This window comes from Otolemur garnettii, unplaced genomic scaffold (assembly GCF_000181295.1).
Source record: "Otolemur garnettii isolate 467f Iridium unplaced genomic scaffold, OtoGar3 scaffold00005, whole genome shotgun sequence".
Taxonomy (NCBI): Eukaryota; Metazoa; Chordata; class Mammalia; order Primates; family Galagidae; genus Otolemur; species Otolemur garnettii.
Window position 1 is genome coordinate 25,339,808 of NW_003852400.1, and position 15,746 is coordinate 25,355,553.

The 15,746-nt window shown below is 36.4% G+C and overlaps 1 protein-coding gene across 1 annotated transcript in view; it reads right to left on the minus strand.

Annotated features, from left to right (window-relative positions):
• The window catches only part of COL28A1 (collagen type XXVIII alpha 1 chain), a 190,010-nt gene that overhangs the window by 110,815 nt on the left and 63,449 nt on the right, over nucleotides 1-15,746 (minus strand). The window contains exons 13-14 of the mRNA XM_003782701.2: nucleotides 9,189-9,257; nucleotides 5,949-6,017 (exon numbers count right to left, since the gene is read on the minus strand). Coding sequence (XP_003782749.1) covers nucleotides 5,949-6,017; nucleotides 9,189-9,257 — 138 coding nt within the window. The remainder of the gene's footprint in view (nucleotides 1-5,948; nucleotides 6,018-9,188; nucleotides 9,258-15,746) is intronic.

Here is a 15,746-nt window from a genome sequence, read left to right on the forward strand (position 1 = left end):
CCTCCGCCACAATGCCTGGCTATTTTTTTTTTTTTTTTTTTGGTTGCAGCCATCATTGTTGTTTGGCAGGCCCGGGCTGGATTCAAACCCACCACCTTAGGTGTATATGGCTAGTGCCTTAGCCACTTGAGCCACAGGTGCAGAGCCAAGAAGACTATCTTAAAATTTTCTAAACACTGTTTTCTTCCAAAACATAATTAAAACGCATTTTGGAAATTAAGGAATGATCTTAGGTGAATACAACAAAATTAAAGAATCTCAACTTCTTCTTCTGTGAAATTGAGAAAACAAAGTGAGACCTATCAGCGAAAAGAACAATATCATTCATTCGTTCTTTGTGTCTTCATACAAATATCTGTTGAGGACGCAGTAAGAGTCAAGAACTGTTCCAAACACTGGAGAAATGAATGACCAAAACAACTCAAAACTGCTGCACTCAACAGAGCCTACATTTTACTAGGGGAAACAGAAGCTAACAAACCAGGCAGATAGATAAAGATTAATCCAGGAGGGGCGGCACCTGTGGCTCAAAGGAGTAGGGCGCCAGCCCCATATGCTAGACGTGGTGAGTTCAAACCCAGCCCCAGCCGAAAAAAATAAAGAAAATAAAATAAAATAAATAAAACTTAAAAAAAAAAAGATTAATCCAGGAAGGAGAGAAGCACTGACAAGTTTGAATTAGATGGTCAGAGATGGCCTCACTGATGAGAAGGGAGGAGCCAGGTAGAAACCTAGAGGAAAAGTATTTTAGGCAGAGCAAAGAGCCAGTGCAAGAATGATCAGCTGATGTTTTGCAGAACACCAAGGAGATAGTGCAGGGCAGCCATGATTACAAGCATGAGTGGCAGATGATGGAGGCAGGGGAGTATGGCAGCAGGGTCAGGCAAAAGAATCAGCAGGGCCTTTGAGGCTATTGTGAGGACTTTTCTCTGAGTGAGATGAGAAGCCACTGGGTAGGAAAGGTAGAGATCTTCCTTTTTCAGGCTCAATTTGAAGCTGTGTTGAGAATAGACTAAAGGAAAATCTACGTGAGAGATGATGGGGGCATGAGTTGGGGTGTTGATAGCAGAGTGAGTGGGCAGTACTGAGAGCCTAGGTATATTTTGAAGGTAGAGCCTAGAGGATTTGCTGGATTGAGAGGACTCTAAGATGTCTCCAAGGTCCTTCGATGAATAGACTTGTCACTTACCAAGGAGAAGCCTGAGAGAGAAGTGAGAAGGGGGTGGGGAGGTGATATCAGGAGCTCAAGTTTGAACAAGTTAAGTTTGAGAAGCCTAATACGGACATCTAAATGGAGATAGCAGGTACTAAGGAGAGGTCTGGGCTGGTTGGGAACCCTCAGGATATAGATGGTATTTAAAGCCATGAATGAGTGACTTTGCCAAGTAGGTAGAGAAAAGGCAAGGTCCAAGGATAGAGCCTTTTAAGCACCCTATTTAGAGGTCAGAGACATTAAGAATCCACAGCAGCAGAGACTGAGAAGGAACTGTCAGGGAGACCAAGGGAGGAGAGTGCTTCAGAAAGGTGAGGGATCCATCTGTCAAATGCTATCTGTAGGTCAAGGAAGTTGACAACTGAGAATGGACCATTGGATTGGGCAACGTGGTTACGATGCTTATGGTAATGGCAATTGTATTTAGACTACATCAGGATCATTAAGCTTATTCTTAAACAGTTGAATAGCAAATATTTTTGGCTTCAGGGCCATAATAACATCTCTTGCATAATTGATCAATGCTGCTTTTGTAGTGCAAAAGTAACCATAAGAGTAGCACTTTTTCTAGGATAAGTTCATAAACATAATTGTCAGATCTCATAGGACAACAGCTCTGATGGCCATTCCATACTAAGAGTTCCAAAATTGCTCTGAAGGAGGCACTAGTGTTGGTGCATAGCTTCCCAATGGAAGTACCTCAAAGGTGACCATAGTGATATTCAGCAATGAGGTATGTAGCACTTTTTCACAGGATGAATTAGCAAACTAAACTGTCCAACCTCATATGTGATAATATCCTGGTATATCAAAGTATTTTCTTTACAAGAGCTCCAGGTATAAAAACATAAGTTCCATGTCACAATACCATCTGAAAAAATTTACTTACTAAACTCATAAAACAATGGTTCTGTTGTACTCAGTTCTTACTGCTCCAAAGGAAAAAAGAATATCTTATATATTTTTTTGGAGTATTTTAGAGCTGTAGTTACAACCAGAGCTGAATCATGTGAACAAAGAATTATATTAAATCTAAAATTTATATAACTTACTATTTATCATTTTTTCTGCTGTTTAAATATACATAACCAGAAAAAACAACTACCAGTAAATAAAAACAGCAAGTCATTCACATCAAAACCTAACACTTGAAATAATCATGAGAATCAATTGTTCTTCTAATATAATACATGATATAATAACATGCTTAAAGGCTGACATATAAATGACTCCTGGTTGATATGAGGTATTTGTTTTGGGCATATTTCTCATACCCTCTTCCTCTCAGGCAACTTTACTTCCACTGCTCGTTAGGGTCTTATCAGTCTTCAGTAGTTTCTATCCCTAGCCTGACTCCTATTTCTTACCTGGTATAATTCACAGCTATTGTAAAGACAATAAATAACTAGTGAGAAAAGCAAACCTGAAGCTGGGAGCTGACCTGCCCCTGGCAGGTGGGTAGGCTGTGGTGCTGAACATACACAGTTTTAGAGATCATCCACATCAGATAAGGCTGCGTTATGACTGTGATGGACCAAGAAGGATGCGAGACCTCTCCATAATCATATCTGAGCACCGACAAAAGCAGCAAACATTGTCCAAACCCTCCAAAATTGTCATTCTCCTCTATTGGTTAAAATAAGTGACTGCTACTTCTTTACCAATTATTACTCAGTCAGGGGCAAATTTTACAGAACAAATCCTTTTATTTTATTAATACGTTTTTGTTCATCTTTTATATTTTTAGCTTCTAAAATGAGCCTATTTGAGATACCAAAAAATAAAATAAGATTCAACAAAATAATCCTCCCAGACTGACCAGTTACTAATGTTACTAACTGGAACATTAGTAAGCCCTGGGTGCTAAATTGATGGCTCCGCCAAGCGTAATTTAGTTCTAACTTTTCCCACTACCAAAGGAGGCTGGCTGGTAAGAGTGTATGGGGGTCAAGTATGCCAGTCTATTATCAGCTTTTGACAGTGGCACACTGTGTATATGAAGTGGAATTTGTAAATAGTTGCACAACTCAACAGCATTTATCACTTCTGTCTGCTTAACAGCCCATAATGTCAAAGAAGCCCAAAGGAAGAAAACAAATGTTTTAATGAGGATTGGGAATTGCAATATTATCTTCTTTCTGCTAAAGATAAGATGATTTGATTGCTTTGTGATACTGCAATATCAACATTAAAAAAAGTTGATGCTTATCAGCTTATAACACTCACAAATATTTTAAATTAGAGAGAGCAGTATGAAAGGTTGCATTGCAGAAATTAAAAGATGAAAAGCAAAAGCAAAGACAATTCTTTCAAGCAGAAATAAGATCTGGAAACAATACCACTGAAGCATCTCATAAAGTAGCTGATATACTGGGGGGGGATATAAAGCGATGTAAAAATTGTGAAAGAATGCATTTTTGAAGTTGCAGAATGCTTAGACCTAAATAACATTTCAAGAACAAACAATTGCCTCTTTCAAGGAAAGAGTGATCACCAGCATGAATTATCCTTCAATTTAACAGAACAACTTCGTGCAACACTTCAAAAGGAAAATATATATTATTCAATCACTTTGGATGAGCCAATTGATACTGCTGACTTTGCGCAGGTTTTATACTTCATTCAAGTCATAACCAAAGATTCTTTTTGCTATGAAGAATTACTTGCTTGGGGCATTCTTGCCAACAGAACACAGGGAATAGATATCTTCAACAACTTTCAAGATAAACGTCATGAAGTTGGACTGAATTTGGTAAATTTAGTGAATGTACAGACAGTGCACCTTCCATGACAGGAAAATATGAAGGGGGTTATTGCACAGATTTAAAAAACATATTAACAGATCCAGATGCTCAGTTCTTTTCATCGTATCTTGCATCATCAAAATTTCTGTGCTAAAGCTACTATTTTAAGTGACACTTTGTAACAAGTTACGAGTATGATAACTATATTTGGGCAAATGCAACACGGCATCAGCTTCATCAGTTTCATAACACGCTGAAGTTGAACGATGGGGTAGGTATCCACTGTGGATTTTTCCCATCATTCTAAAGTACATTGGCTATCTCAAAATTTTATTTCTGTGAGAACAGATAAGCTTTATGAGGAACAGAATCAGCAATGTGAATTATTGAAATAAGATTTCTATAGGAATGCAGCATTTCTGTGTGATATCACGTCAAATCAAAACAACCTGAATATTTCTTTGGAAGATAAAACTAAGACTATATATGATATATCATTAAAAAAATCCAAGCATTTCAAAAAAAGTTGTCTTCTTTTTCAAAACACTTCTTTAAGAAGAAATTTTGAGTGAACATTTTCCTCAGTTAGCCAAGGTCATTGATGAGCAGGATGATATTTGGGAATCATTTAAAGAATAGGCAGCTGTTATAGAACTATTAATTGGAGAACACTGTAACAGTTTCGCTGACTTTAAGAATCATGGTATCACACTCAAATTAGCGTTTCAGCTTCACCTAGTTGTCATCACCAGGGCACCTAGAGAACTTCAGATGGAATTGATTGATATCTCAGGAGATGATATTTTAAACTCATTCTTTGATGCTAAGAAGGATCCAGTTGAAATACGAAAAAATGCAGTAGAACACCCACACTTTCAGCAACACACCCGAGACATGCTTCCTTGCTTATTGCTATGAATCTACACTCTCCTACCAAACTCTAATCAAGATGCCACCAAACTCTAATCAAGATGCCCTTAAGGTCACAAATGACTGATACCCAACTAGAGGATCAATTAAAGTACGGACCTTCATGCTACAACCAAATATTCACATACTTTTCAATAAAAAGTCAATACAATGTTAGTTAACTTTAAAATTAACATAGTTTTCATTTTTTGAAGTTATTAAGTACATAGTAGTTAGATTTTTACAAAATATTATACATTTCAAGTGTATCTAATTGAAGTTTCTTGAATGCAGCCTTTTTGATTACAGCTAAATTAATGCAGCCTTCCAACATGAAAAGGATCCTCACCCCAACTCAGCCTGACTCATTTTTTCCCCCAACTTCTAAATGTGATTCCTTAAAATGCATAGAAGTATCCCTACTTCCTGCTAGCATCTATCCAGACCTAACCCCTGCTTTCTTGAACACTCCCTCAAATCACCAAATACAAGGGCAAATTCTATGAAAAATCTTATCTTTCATACTCTTCCCAAGTCACTGTAGGTGTCCCGTGGTATGTGGTCTTCATCCCTGCAGTGAATCAATATCCCTTTGTTCAACTATAGAGAGAATCCTCTTGGTATCTACTAGAAGGCATCAACACTGGTTTTCCTAAGTGAGTTCACTTCTTGTTGAGAACCACTGTTACAAGGTAGTATGTTTGAATTAGAGCTAAGGATGGATATGCACTTCTGGACCAGGGTCCAGTCTATATATTTTTAACAATTATTTTCTTTACTAAGAAGATGTGTGCCTTTTAATAATGTCTGGCTTCAAAGTTGCTTTGCTGATTATAGAAGTCCCTGGATATCAGAACCCAAGTAAGTGAAATATTTCCATAAATATAAATGATAGGTTATCTCAGATCATACTAGGTAATTCATCCTACATAGCAATATGTCTTTATTCAATAGATTTATAGTCGATTATAGTCAGCCAATGCCTGTGTGGCACTGTTATGTGTATAGTTCAAAAATGTACATACATAAAAATAACAACAGAAAAAATTTTATTGGCATTGTTCCTACTGTATATATAATACCTTGTCCCCTTTGATTGACAGGCCTTGTAATCCTTGTGGGCCAGTTGGTCCTTCAGAACCTTTTTCACCCTGAAAGTACGTGAGAAGGATATCAGTGACTAACAAAAATAAGGATTTTAAAAGAGCTTACACAATAATTACTATGAATCATGCTTTAAACTGATTTTTTTAAATCAAGCACTAAAGTCACCTCTCACACCAAATGGGTCATTCTGACTCTAAGATTTGCAACTTGTAAAAAAAAATAGTCATAACACTTAAGCAAGAGTCTGTCCAAGCAGAGCATATGTGTACTGATGTTGAAAAAGAGCCCAATTTACACTCTAAACAGAAATATTTGAAAATGAGATACCTAATCAATTACATAGTACGACTAGCTGGATCAGGACTCCTTTTACTTATTATTATTGCTGAAACTGGATCCATCACATAAAGAAAGTTTACTTGCTACGATTGGATTACTGATTCAATGTTTTGTATCCAAATTTATAAAGTTCATTGAAAACTTAGGTTTAAAAAAATTCATAGGTAGACCAAATGCGATGGCTCATGCCTGTAATCCAAGCTCTCCCGGAGGCCAAGCTGATGGATGGCTTGAGATAAGCCTGAGCAAGAGCAGACCCCATCTCTAAAAAAATAGCCAGGTGTTGTGGTGGGTACCCTTAGTCCCAGCTACTTGGGAGGTTGAGGCAAGAAGATCACGTGAACCCAAGAGTTTGAGGTTGCTGTGAGCTATGAGGCCATAGCACTCTACTGGGAGCAATAAAGTGAGACTCTGTCTCAAAAAAACAACAACAAAAGAGAATTCATAAGTAAATCTTCTTGGATATACTTCTGTAGTCACATGACCTCTGTAACTAGCTCTGGTCTTAATAGCAACAAAATCCTAACACTTTATGCATTTTTGTAAAAAATAAACCATGCAATCAATCAGAAATGGTATTCATTTAATAAATTTATTTAGAACCAAGAGTGAAATCAAGCAACATTTGCAAATTAGCCACAGGTAGCACATATAGAAAACATACATTGGTATGAATGATTGGGGAATAAAATTTTCTGACTAATAGGTTCTTCTGATCTTTACCACAGTGTATAATTGCACATGCTTGATCCTAAAACAACACAAAACATGATGCGTTCTCTCTTTGATGAGCTAGAGGTAAATGCAGTACCCTTGGTTTATTATTATTATTATTATTATTAATTATATTAATATATATAACATATTGACATATTATATATAATTATAATATATTATACTTAATATAGTATGATCTAATGATAATGATTATATTACAAATATAATAATAATGATTATATTATATGTAATATATTAATTTAATATATAATATAATAGTAGTAGTAGTATTATAAGAGTATATCATTATACATGTATCATACTTTACATAATATGTAAAGGTATGTTGAACCTGTCACTAAGACATGCCCTGGAACATTCCTCTTAGTGGTTGACATGTTCATTTCTTATTTGTTTCTTTATTTTCAAAAAAAAGATTATAAAAAGAAATAATTCTGGCTATTTTCCAGATTGTTTGGGCTATACATGAACAAAAATTTATTATGTGACAAAAAAAATTCAAAAATAATGTATTATAAATTTTTCCATGATACAATACCAAATTGCTAACCTCTGTCTTCTGATAATGATACTTTGGTTAATCAAAGGCATTTGTATTAGTAATTTCCCTTTTCTAACATACTATTTTCATTATTATCACAAATTAAAATTTGTTAGTTAACAGGGCCTCTTTTATTTATTTATTTATTTAAATCAGAGTGTCACTCTGTCACCCTGGGTAGAGTGCCATGGTGTTACAGCTCACAGCAACCTCAAACTCTTGGGCGTGGGCAATGCTCTTGCCTCAGCCTCCCAAGTAGCTGGAACTGTACACATATGCCACTATGGCTGGCTATTTTTTCTACTTTAGTGGAGACAGAGGTCTCTCTCTTGCTCAGGCTGGTGTCAAACTCCCGAGTTCAGGCAATCCACCCACCTCGGCCACCCAGAGTGTTAGGATTATAGGTGTGGCCACCATATTCAGCCAACAGGGCCTCTTTTAAAATTCAACCCAGCAGTCACTCACAACTTAGTATGAATTTTTTTGTTTCAATTGCTTTTTCTCTAGTTGAGATTAGGTTTCTGATAGGTAATTGAACACTGATCATGGTGGAAGAAACTAAGAATGAGATGCACTTATAAAGCTTTTCATACTGAAAAAGTCAACTGTTTAGTGACATGATGGAGTAACTGATGTGGGGGGGGTCTTAGCAGTGTGTGGTTCTCTGAGAAGTATGTGTGTGAACACATGTGGGTATGGAGAAAAAGGTTTGAAAATTAATCAAGAAGGACTCCAAAATATATCTTTATTTACTCTGAACTATTTTTAATGCTCCCTAATTATTTTGGGAAAACATGTCCTATGTTGCCTTTGACAATTGTGCCATAAGTTGTAGGTAACTGCCTAGATCAAGGGACAGCAAACACTGTCCCACTGGCCAAATGGAGCTCACTGCCTGTTTTTTGTAAATACAGTTTTACTGGAACAACTACACTCATTCACTTATACATTGTTTATGGCTGTTTTCAAGCCACAACAGCAAAGTTAAGTAGTTGCAACTGATACCATAAGGCTGGCAAAGCCCAAAATATTTTCCATCTGGACCTCTATAGAAAAATTTGCCAACTCCTGGTGTAGAAGAACTTGAGCTCCAAGAATTACACGTGGGAAGCAATAAGAAAGATTAAATTCTCAACTTCCAGGTAAAAAGTAGGTCTTTAATAACATTTTGTTCCTTGTGGTAAAATTTTCTTTCTTATTGTATTGATGGCAATACTATTACAGGTTGGTTTCTTATCTGTGTTTCACAAAGGGGGTTGCTGTGAGCAAAGCATTGTCATAGCTCTACTCAATGACAACTTCTGGGCACAAAGACAGCACACTTATCACTGTGGCTTTAATGGCTACAAATCACTTTAAAAGATTTTTCTAATGTCATATGTAGTAATTGCTTGAAGTGGAAGTCTATTATAATTGCAAATTTCAGTGTACTTTCACCTGGGGAGAGATTTACATATTCCTTCATTTACCAGGATGAAGATGGTCAGGAAAATACGTAATTCCTCATATGTGTAATTGCCCCGGACACATTTTTAAATCTTGTAATTCACAACCATGTAAAGCAAAGCATTTTTTCCTAGTACAGAAGATATGTTACCTTTGGTCCTGGCAATCCTTCTCCAGGTAAGCCCCTCTCTCCTGGTGCTCCCTCGGTTCCACGGGGACCCTGGTTAGGATAGAAGGAAATGAGAAGTAGAGAAAAAGAAAGAAGGGTAGGAGGAGGGATAAAAAGGAGAAGAGTGGAAGAAAGAGAAAGGTTATATTTCAGTTCACATGGATCCAAAAATGTATGTTTCAATCTATACTGAGTATGTAAAGACTTTTTTCTTTAATTTTTTTAATCTTTTAGGGCTTTTTTTTACTTTTTCTTATTTCCTAAATCATATGGTATAACAATAATTTCCATAGCATTCACATTGTATGAGACATTATTAAGTAAACTAGAGATGATTTCAAATATACAGAAGGACATGCATAGCTTATAAGCAAATACGCCAAGGTATATAAGGAACTAGAACATCTATGGATTTGGGTATCCAGGAAGGTACTACAAGCAATTCCCCACAGGTTCTGAGGGATGACTGTTGTACTATTTAAATCTCACAAAAGGGAAAATCCTTCTAGTAAGCTACATACTAGATTCTTCTTGACCAGAAGAATTACAAGGATGGGAGGAATAATATTCCATAATATTCAATACTCATTCCATTTGATTGGCATAAGATGTTCTCTTTGAGTGTTCTCAAATTAAAAGGAAATGGAAATTAAGTGATGCTTCAAAATGAAGATCAGGAAATAAATTCTGTAAGGGAAGACTAAAAATCTAGGAGTTTGTGTTTTGGAGAAGGCTGCAGAGTGATCCAATAATTTAAGTATCAGGGGAGCCCAGAGGAGAAATCACCACACAGCTGTTATAAAGCATTAAATGCTGTTTACATGTGTTTTAATTTATCTCTTGATAAATTTGGATTAAAATTTGAATCATTTCAGAAACTGGTTGAACCCACAGACAATTTTATGTGAAAATTGGAATCTTGATAGGATCATTAAGGGGAAACATGGTTTTTGATCTCAATTAAAATTAAGAATTTCAAATAACTATTACTCAGAAAGGCACTAGGAAAAGAGAGGACACAGGGTCAGGCTTTAAAATGGACTAGCAATTAGTTTAATTAATTTAATTTAAAAATAAAAGATAATAATAGTGAGATTTTTCATTTAAACCAAAAATTTATTTATTTATTTATTTATATTAAATCATAACTGTGTACACTGATGAATTTATCAGGTTCAGTGTACTGTATATAATGGGAAATGCTTACATTGAACTAATTAACACATCCATCACCTCACTTACTTATTTGTTGTGGTAAGACAATTAATTATACTCTTAACAGCTTTGAAATTTTACCATTGAATTATGCACATTAGGTATGCTCCCCCCAAATACCCTCCCTCCCTCTTCCCATCTCTCCCTTCCCCTCCCCTCTCTCTCCTCTTCCCTCTATTTTTTTGACTATAGTTATGTTTTAGCATTCATATGAATGTGTAGGTGATTATATATATTGATTTCATAGTACTAATGAATACATTGGATACTTTTTTCCATTCTTGAGATACTTTACTAAGAAGAATATGTTCCAGCTCCATCCAGGTAAACATAAAAGATGTGAAGTCTCCATCTTTTTATGGCTGCATAGTATTCCATGGTATACATATACCACAATTTGTTGATCCATTCATGGATTGATGGGCACTTGGGCTGTTTCCATGTCTTGGTAATTATGAATTGGGGTGCAATAAACATTCTGGTGCAAATGTCTTTGTTGTAAAATAATTTTTGATTATCTGGGTATATACCTAGTAGAGGAATTGCAGGATCAAATGGTAGGTCTAATTTTAGTTCCTTGGATATTCTCTAAACTTCTTTCCAAAAAGGTCATTTAGCTTGCATTCCCACCAGCAGTGTAGAAGTGTTTCCTTCTCTTTGCATCTACACCAACATCTCTATGTTGGGGTTTTTTGTTATGTGCGCTAATCTTACTGGAGTTAGATGATATCTCAAAGTAGTTTTGATTTGCATTTCTCTGATGATTAAAGATGATGAACATCTTTTCATGTGTTTGTAGGCCATGCACCTGTCTTCTTCAGAGAAGTTTCTGTTCAAGTCTCTTGCCCACGTAGAAATGGGGTTATTCGTTCTTTTCTTATTGCTTAGGTTGAGTTCTCTGTGGATTCTAGTTATCAGACCTTTGTTGCAAGTATAACCTGCAAAAACCTTCTCCCATTCTGAAGGTTGCCTGTTTGCTTTACTTACTGTGCTCTTGGCTGTGCAGAAGATTTTTAGTTTGATGAGATTGCAGTAATATATTTTTGGTGTTGCTTCAAACTGCCTGAGGAGGGAGGGGTCCTCCTCATAAAATATTCTCCCAGGTCAATTTCTTCAGGTGTTTTCCCTGCATTCTCTTCTAGTATTTTTATAGTTTCATGTCTTAAGTTTTAAATCTTTCATCCAGTGAGAATCAATTTTTGTTAATGGTGAAAGGTGAGGGTCCAGTTTCAGTATTCTGCAGGTCTCCAGTCAGTTTGCCCAGCACCATTTGTTAAATAGGAAATCTTTCCCCCACTGAATGCTTTTGATATGCTTGTCAAAGATCAAATGACAATAAGTAGCTGGTTTCTTCTCTTGGTTCTCTATTCTGTTCCATGTTTTTGTGCCGGTACCATGCTGTTTTGATAGCTATAGATTTACAGTATAGCCTGAAGTCTGAAAAGGTAACAAATTTTTCACTCTTTTTCTTCTTGGTCAGAAAGAGGGGGCAGGAGACTTAAATAAGAATCTTTGAAGGACTTAAACAGATTATTAGGGTTCACTTGCCAGGAAGTAAATCTGTGAGGGAAAAAAAGTCTACCGAGTTTCCCACAGGCCCCTAAGCCATCACACTGCAGACATTCTGAATAATCTTTGGACCTGATATGCAATGGTCCAGGATGACTTAAGAGACGCTTTCTGCTCAAGCCTGTTAGCAGCACTACAACACAGCATCAGGGACTGATCGTAGTTACAGACTCATCAGAAAGAGAGCTGTCTTCCAGTGTTCAAATTTTTTTCCTTTCTCTAACTTTGTATACTCTAATAAATGGTTTTCTTTAGTATTTATGCATAACTGACTTAGTAAAGACTATAATTAAAAGAAAAACCTAACATCTAATTCAATTTAAATTTCAGTGCTCATTGGAAACCTAGCTTTTAAAATCCCAACACCTTAATCAAAGCACTACTATCCATTACAGCTTACTCCAACAGCAAAGCAATTAGCTAGGGGAATAACAAATATGAGAGCAAAAACTAGATTACAACCTAAACCATAAAGTGCCAAGCTAACATCACATATTTTAATAAAGGAAATGCCAACAAGTTATTCTTCTTCACTAATGCTATGACAAAACATAATTTACATTAAACATAAAAAAGCTTTTTTACAGTTCACTTTTTTTTACTCATTCAACATATTTACCAAATGGCTAGTAGGTGGAAGGAACTGTGCTAGGGTCTAGAAATAGCAGATAGACCTGCTCCCTGTCTCATGGAGTTTATAGTACTACATGATAACTAAAAGCAGATTTGAGTATCAGCTGGACAGAGCTTCAAAGGCCAGCTATTTTATATACTAGCAGTTTGATCTTAAACAAGTAATCCAATCTCTCTAAAGCTCAGCATCCTCCTCAAAATGGTGATAACAATAGTATTGACCTCAACTACAAGTGTCAATGTAAAGATTAAGTCAGACAGATTTAGTTCTTTTTACATATTAAGCATTGAACAATTGTCTATTATTATTACAAAATTATTTTGAGTTCTGCAGTTGCTAAGAATTTCCTATTATGGAAGTTTTTATAAATAAGGCAGTCTCCAAGTGAATGGTTTGAATCAAACGTGGAGAGGGGCAAGCTGCATGGAATAAACACTTGATCCTCCGTCTCTGCATTTCTAGACTACATAAGCTAAGATGAAAGTGAAAATATTAGAGGCCAAGAACAGAGTTAATGCTCATGGACAATCACTTAGGGAATTTAAAAAACAGTGATTCAGAAATCGGCCTGGGAAAAAATTTTATGAAGAGGACCCCCGGGCAATTGAAGCAACATCAAAATACACTACTGGGACCTCATCAAATTAAAAAGCTTCTGCACAGCCAAAAGCACAGTAAGAAAGGAAGTAGACAGCCCTCAGAATAGGAGAAGATATTTGCTGGTTATGTCTCCGACAAAGGTTTAATAACCAGAAGCCACAGAGAACTCAAATGTATTAGCAAGAAGAGAATAAGTGATCCCCTCACAGGGTGGGCAAGAGACTTAAGGGAAACTTCTCTGAAGAAGACAGGTGCATGGCCTACAAACACGAAAAAATGCTCACCATCCTTAATCATCAGAGAAATGCAAATCAAAACTACTTTGAGATATCATCTAACACCAGTAAGATTAGCCCATATCACAAAATCCCAAAATCACAGATGTTGGCATGGTTGTGGAGAAAAGGGGACACTTCTACACTGCTGGTGGGATTGCAAACTAATACGTTCCTTTTGGAAAGACATCTGGAGAACACTTAGAGAACTAAAAACAGACCTGTCATTTGACCCTATAATTCCTCTATTAGATATATATCCAGAGGACCAAAAATCACACTACAATAATGATATTTGTATCAGAATGTTCATTACAGCCCAATTCATAATTGCTAGGTCATGGAAGAAGTCCAAAAGCCCATCGATCCACAAATGAATCAATAAATTGTGGTATATGTACACCATGGAATACTATGCAGCCATTAAGAAAGATGGAGACTTTACTTCCATCATGTTTACATGGATGGAGCTGGAAAATATTCTTCTTAGCAAAGTATCCCAAGAATGGAAGAAAAAGTATCCAATGTACTCAGCTCTATGAAACTAATTTATAGCTTCCATAGGAAAGCTATAACCCAATTTTAGCCCAGGAATATGGGGAGAGGGAAGGGGGGGAGGGTGGGTGGAGGGACGGTGATTGGTGGGATCATGCCTATGGTTCATCCTATAAGAGTACAGGTGAATCTCTCTAATTGTAGAATATAAATGTCTTAACACAATAACTAAGAAAAAGACATGAAGGCTATGTTAACCAGTTGGATGAAAGTATTTCAAATTGTATATAGAAACAGTACACTGTACCCCATGATAGTATTAATGTACAGTGCTATGATTTAAAAAAAAAAAAAAAAACAGTAATTCAAGGTTTAATTATTGTAAATAGGATGGAAGATGATTATTAACCATAAAAGAAAAGAACAGGTATTTCAGTTAAATAAGCTATAGTTCTAATTTAAGACATTAAAAAAAGGAATATTTTTTAAAAACATAAATGCTTCTATTAAAAAAAAAATCAGTGACCTTTCAAAGGCCAGGAGAACCAGTTACCACTATGATATACTTATTTGGAGTCTAATACACATAATAAAAAAAAAATGGAGGAATCTAATTATCAGTTAGCATGGACTGATCAGTGAAATGCTTTATTTAAGACTTTGAGATAGGGGCAGAGCCAAGATGGCGGACTGCAGCCAGCTCTTTACAGAAGCTCCCATCCAGAAGGAGGCTTAAAGGACAGAAGTTTAGCAAGGGAGCTGATGGTTTGGAGCAGAGCCAAGAGAGAAGATTGAAGAGCACACTTCATCCTCCCTGAGGCGAGCTGTGACCCCAAAAATACAATCAAAAGGTACAAAATCCACCACCAATCGGACAGGAGTCCCATCCCCCACAAGAAAGGCTCGCAGTTTACTACATGCAAACAAGTGAGCAGAGTTCAAACATCCTCCCACTTTATCCCATGGGAGAGACCCCCTAAAAACTGGACCTCCTACCCCTCCTGGCATGCCATGGCACTCTCCTGCCAGGCATAAAACTGTAACACAGTATGGGTCCTTGACAAACCTCAAGAGGAAAAGTGAAATGGGGTAAAATAATCATGGGGCAGAATAAGCAGAAAAGCTCTGGTAATATGAATAACCAGAGTAGATCAACCCCCCCAAGAAAGGATGTGGCAGACAAAACTGAAGATCCACTTTATAAACATATGGCTGAGATGTCAGAAATTGAATTCAGAATCTGGATTGCAAATAAGATAAACAGAATAGAGGCAAAGATAGAACTAGAAATTTAAGGAGCATTCCAAAAGTGCACTCAAGAATTCAACGAATTCAAAGACAAAACCACCTAAGATTTTGAAACATTAAGGCAAGAGATTGCAGCCCTCAAAGATCTGAAAAATACAGTAGAATCTCTTGGTAACAGAGTACAGGAGGCAGAAGAAAGGATCTCAGGCACAGAAGACAAAGTTTCTGAATATGTCCAAATATCCAAAGAGAATCAGAAATGGAAAGTAAAAATGGACCATTCTCTCAGACAGCTCTGGAATAATTCGAAGAATACTAATATTCACCTTATAGGAATCCCTGAAGGCAACAAAGTTGCTTTGCAAAACACAGAGGCTCTTCTTTATGAAATTATGAAAGAGAGCTTTCCAGATATGTCAGGGGATCCTAAAATTCAGATTGTAGACAGCTTCAGAACCCCAGCATGACTCAACCCAAATAAGACATCCCCCAGACACATCATAA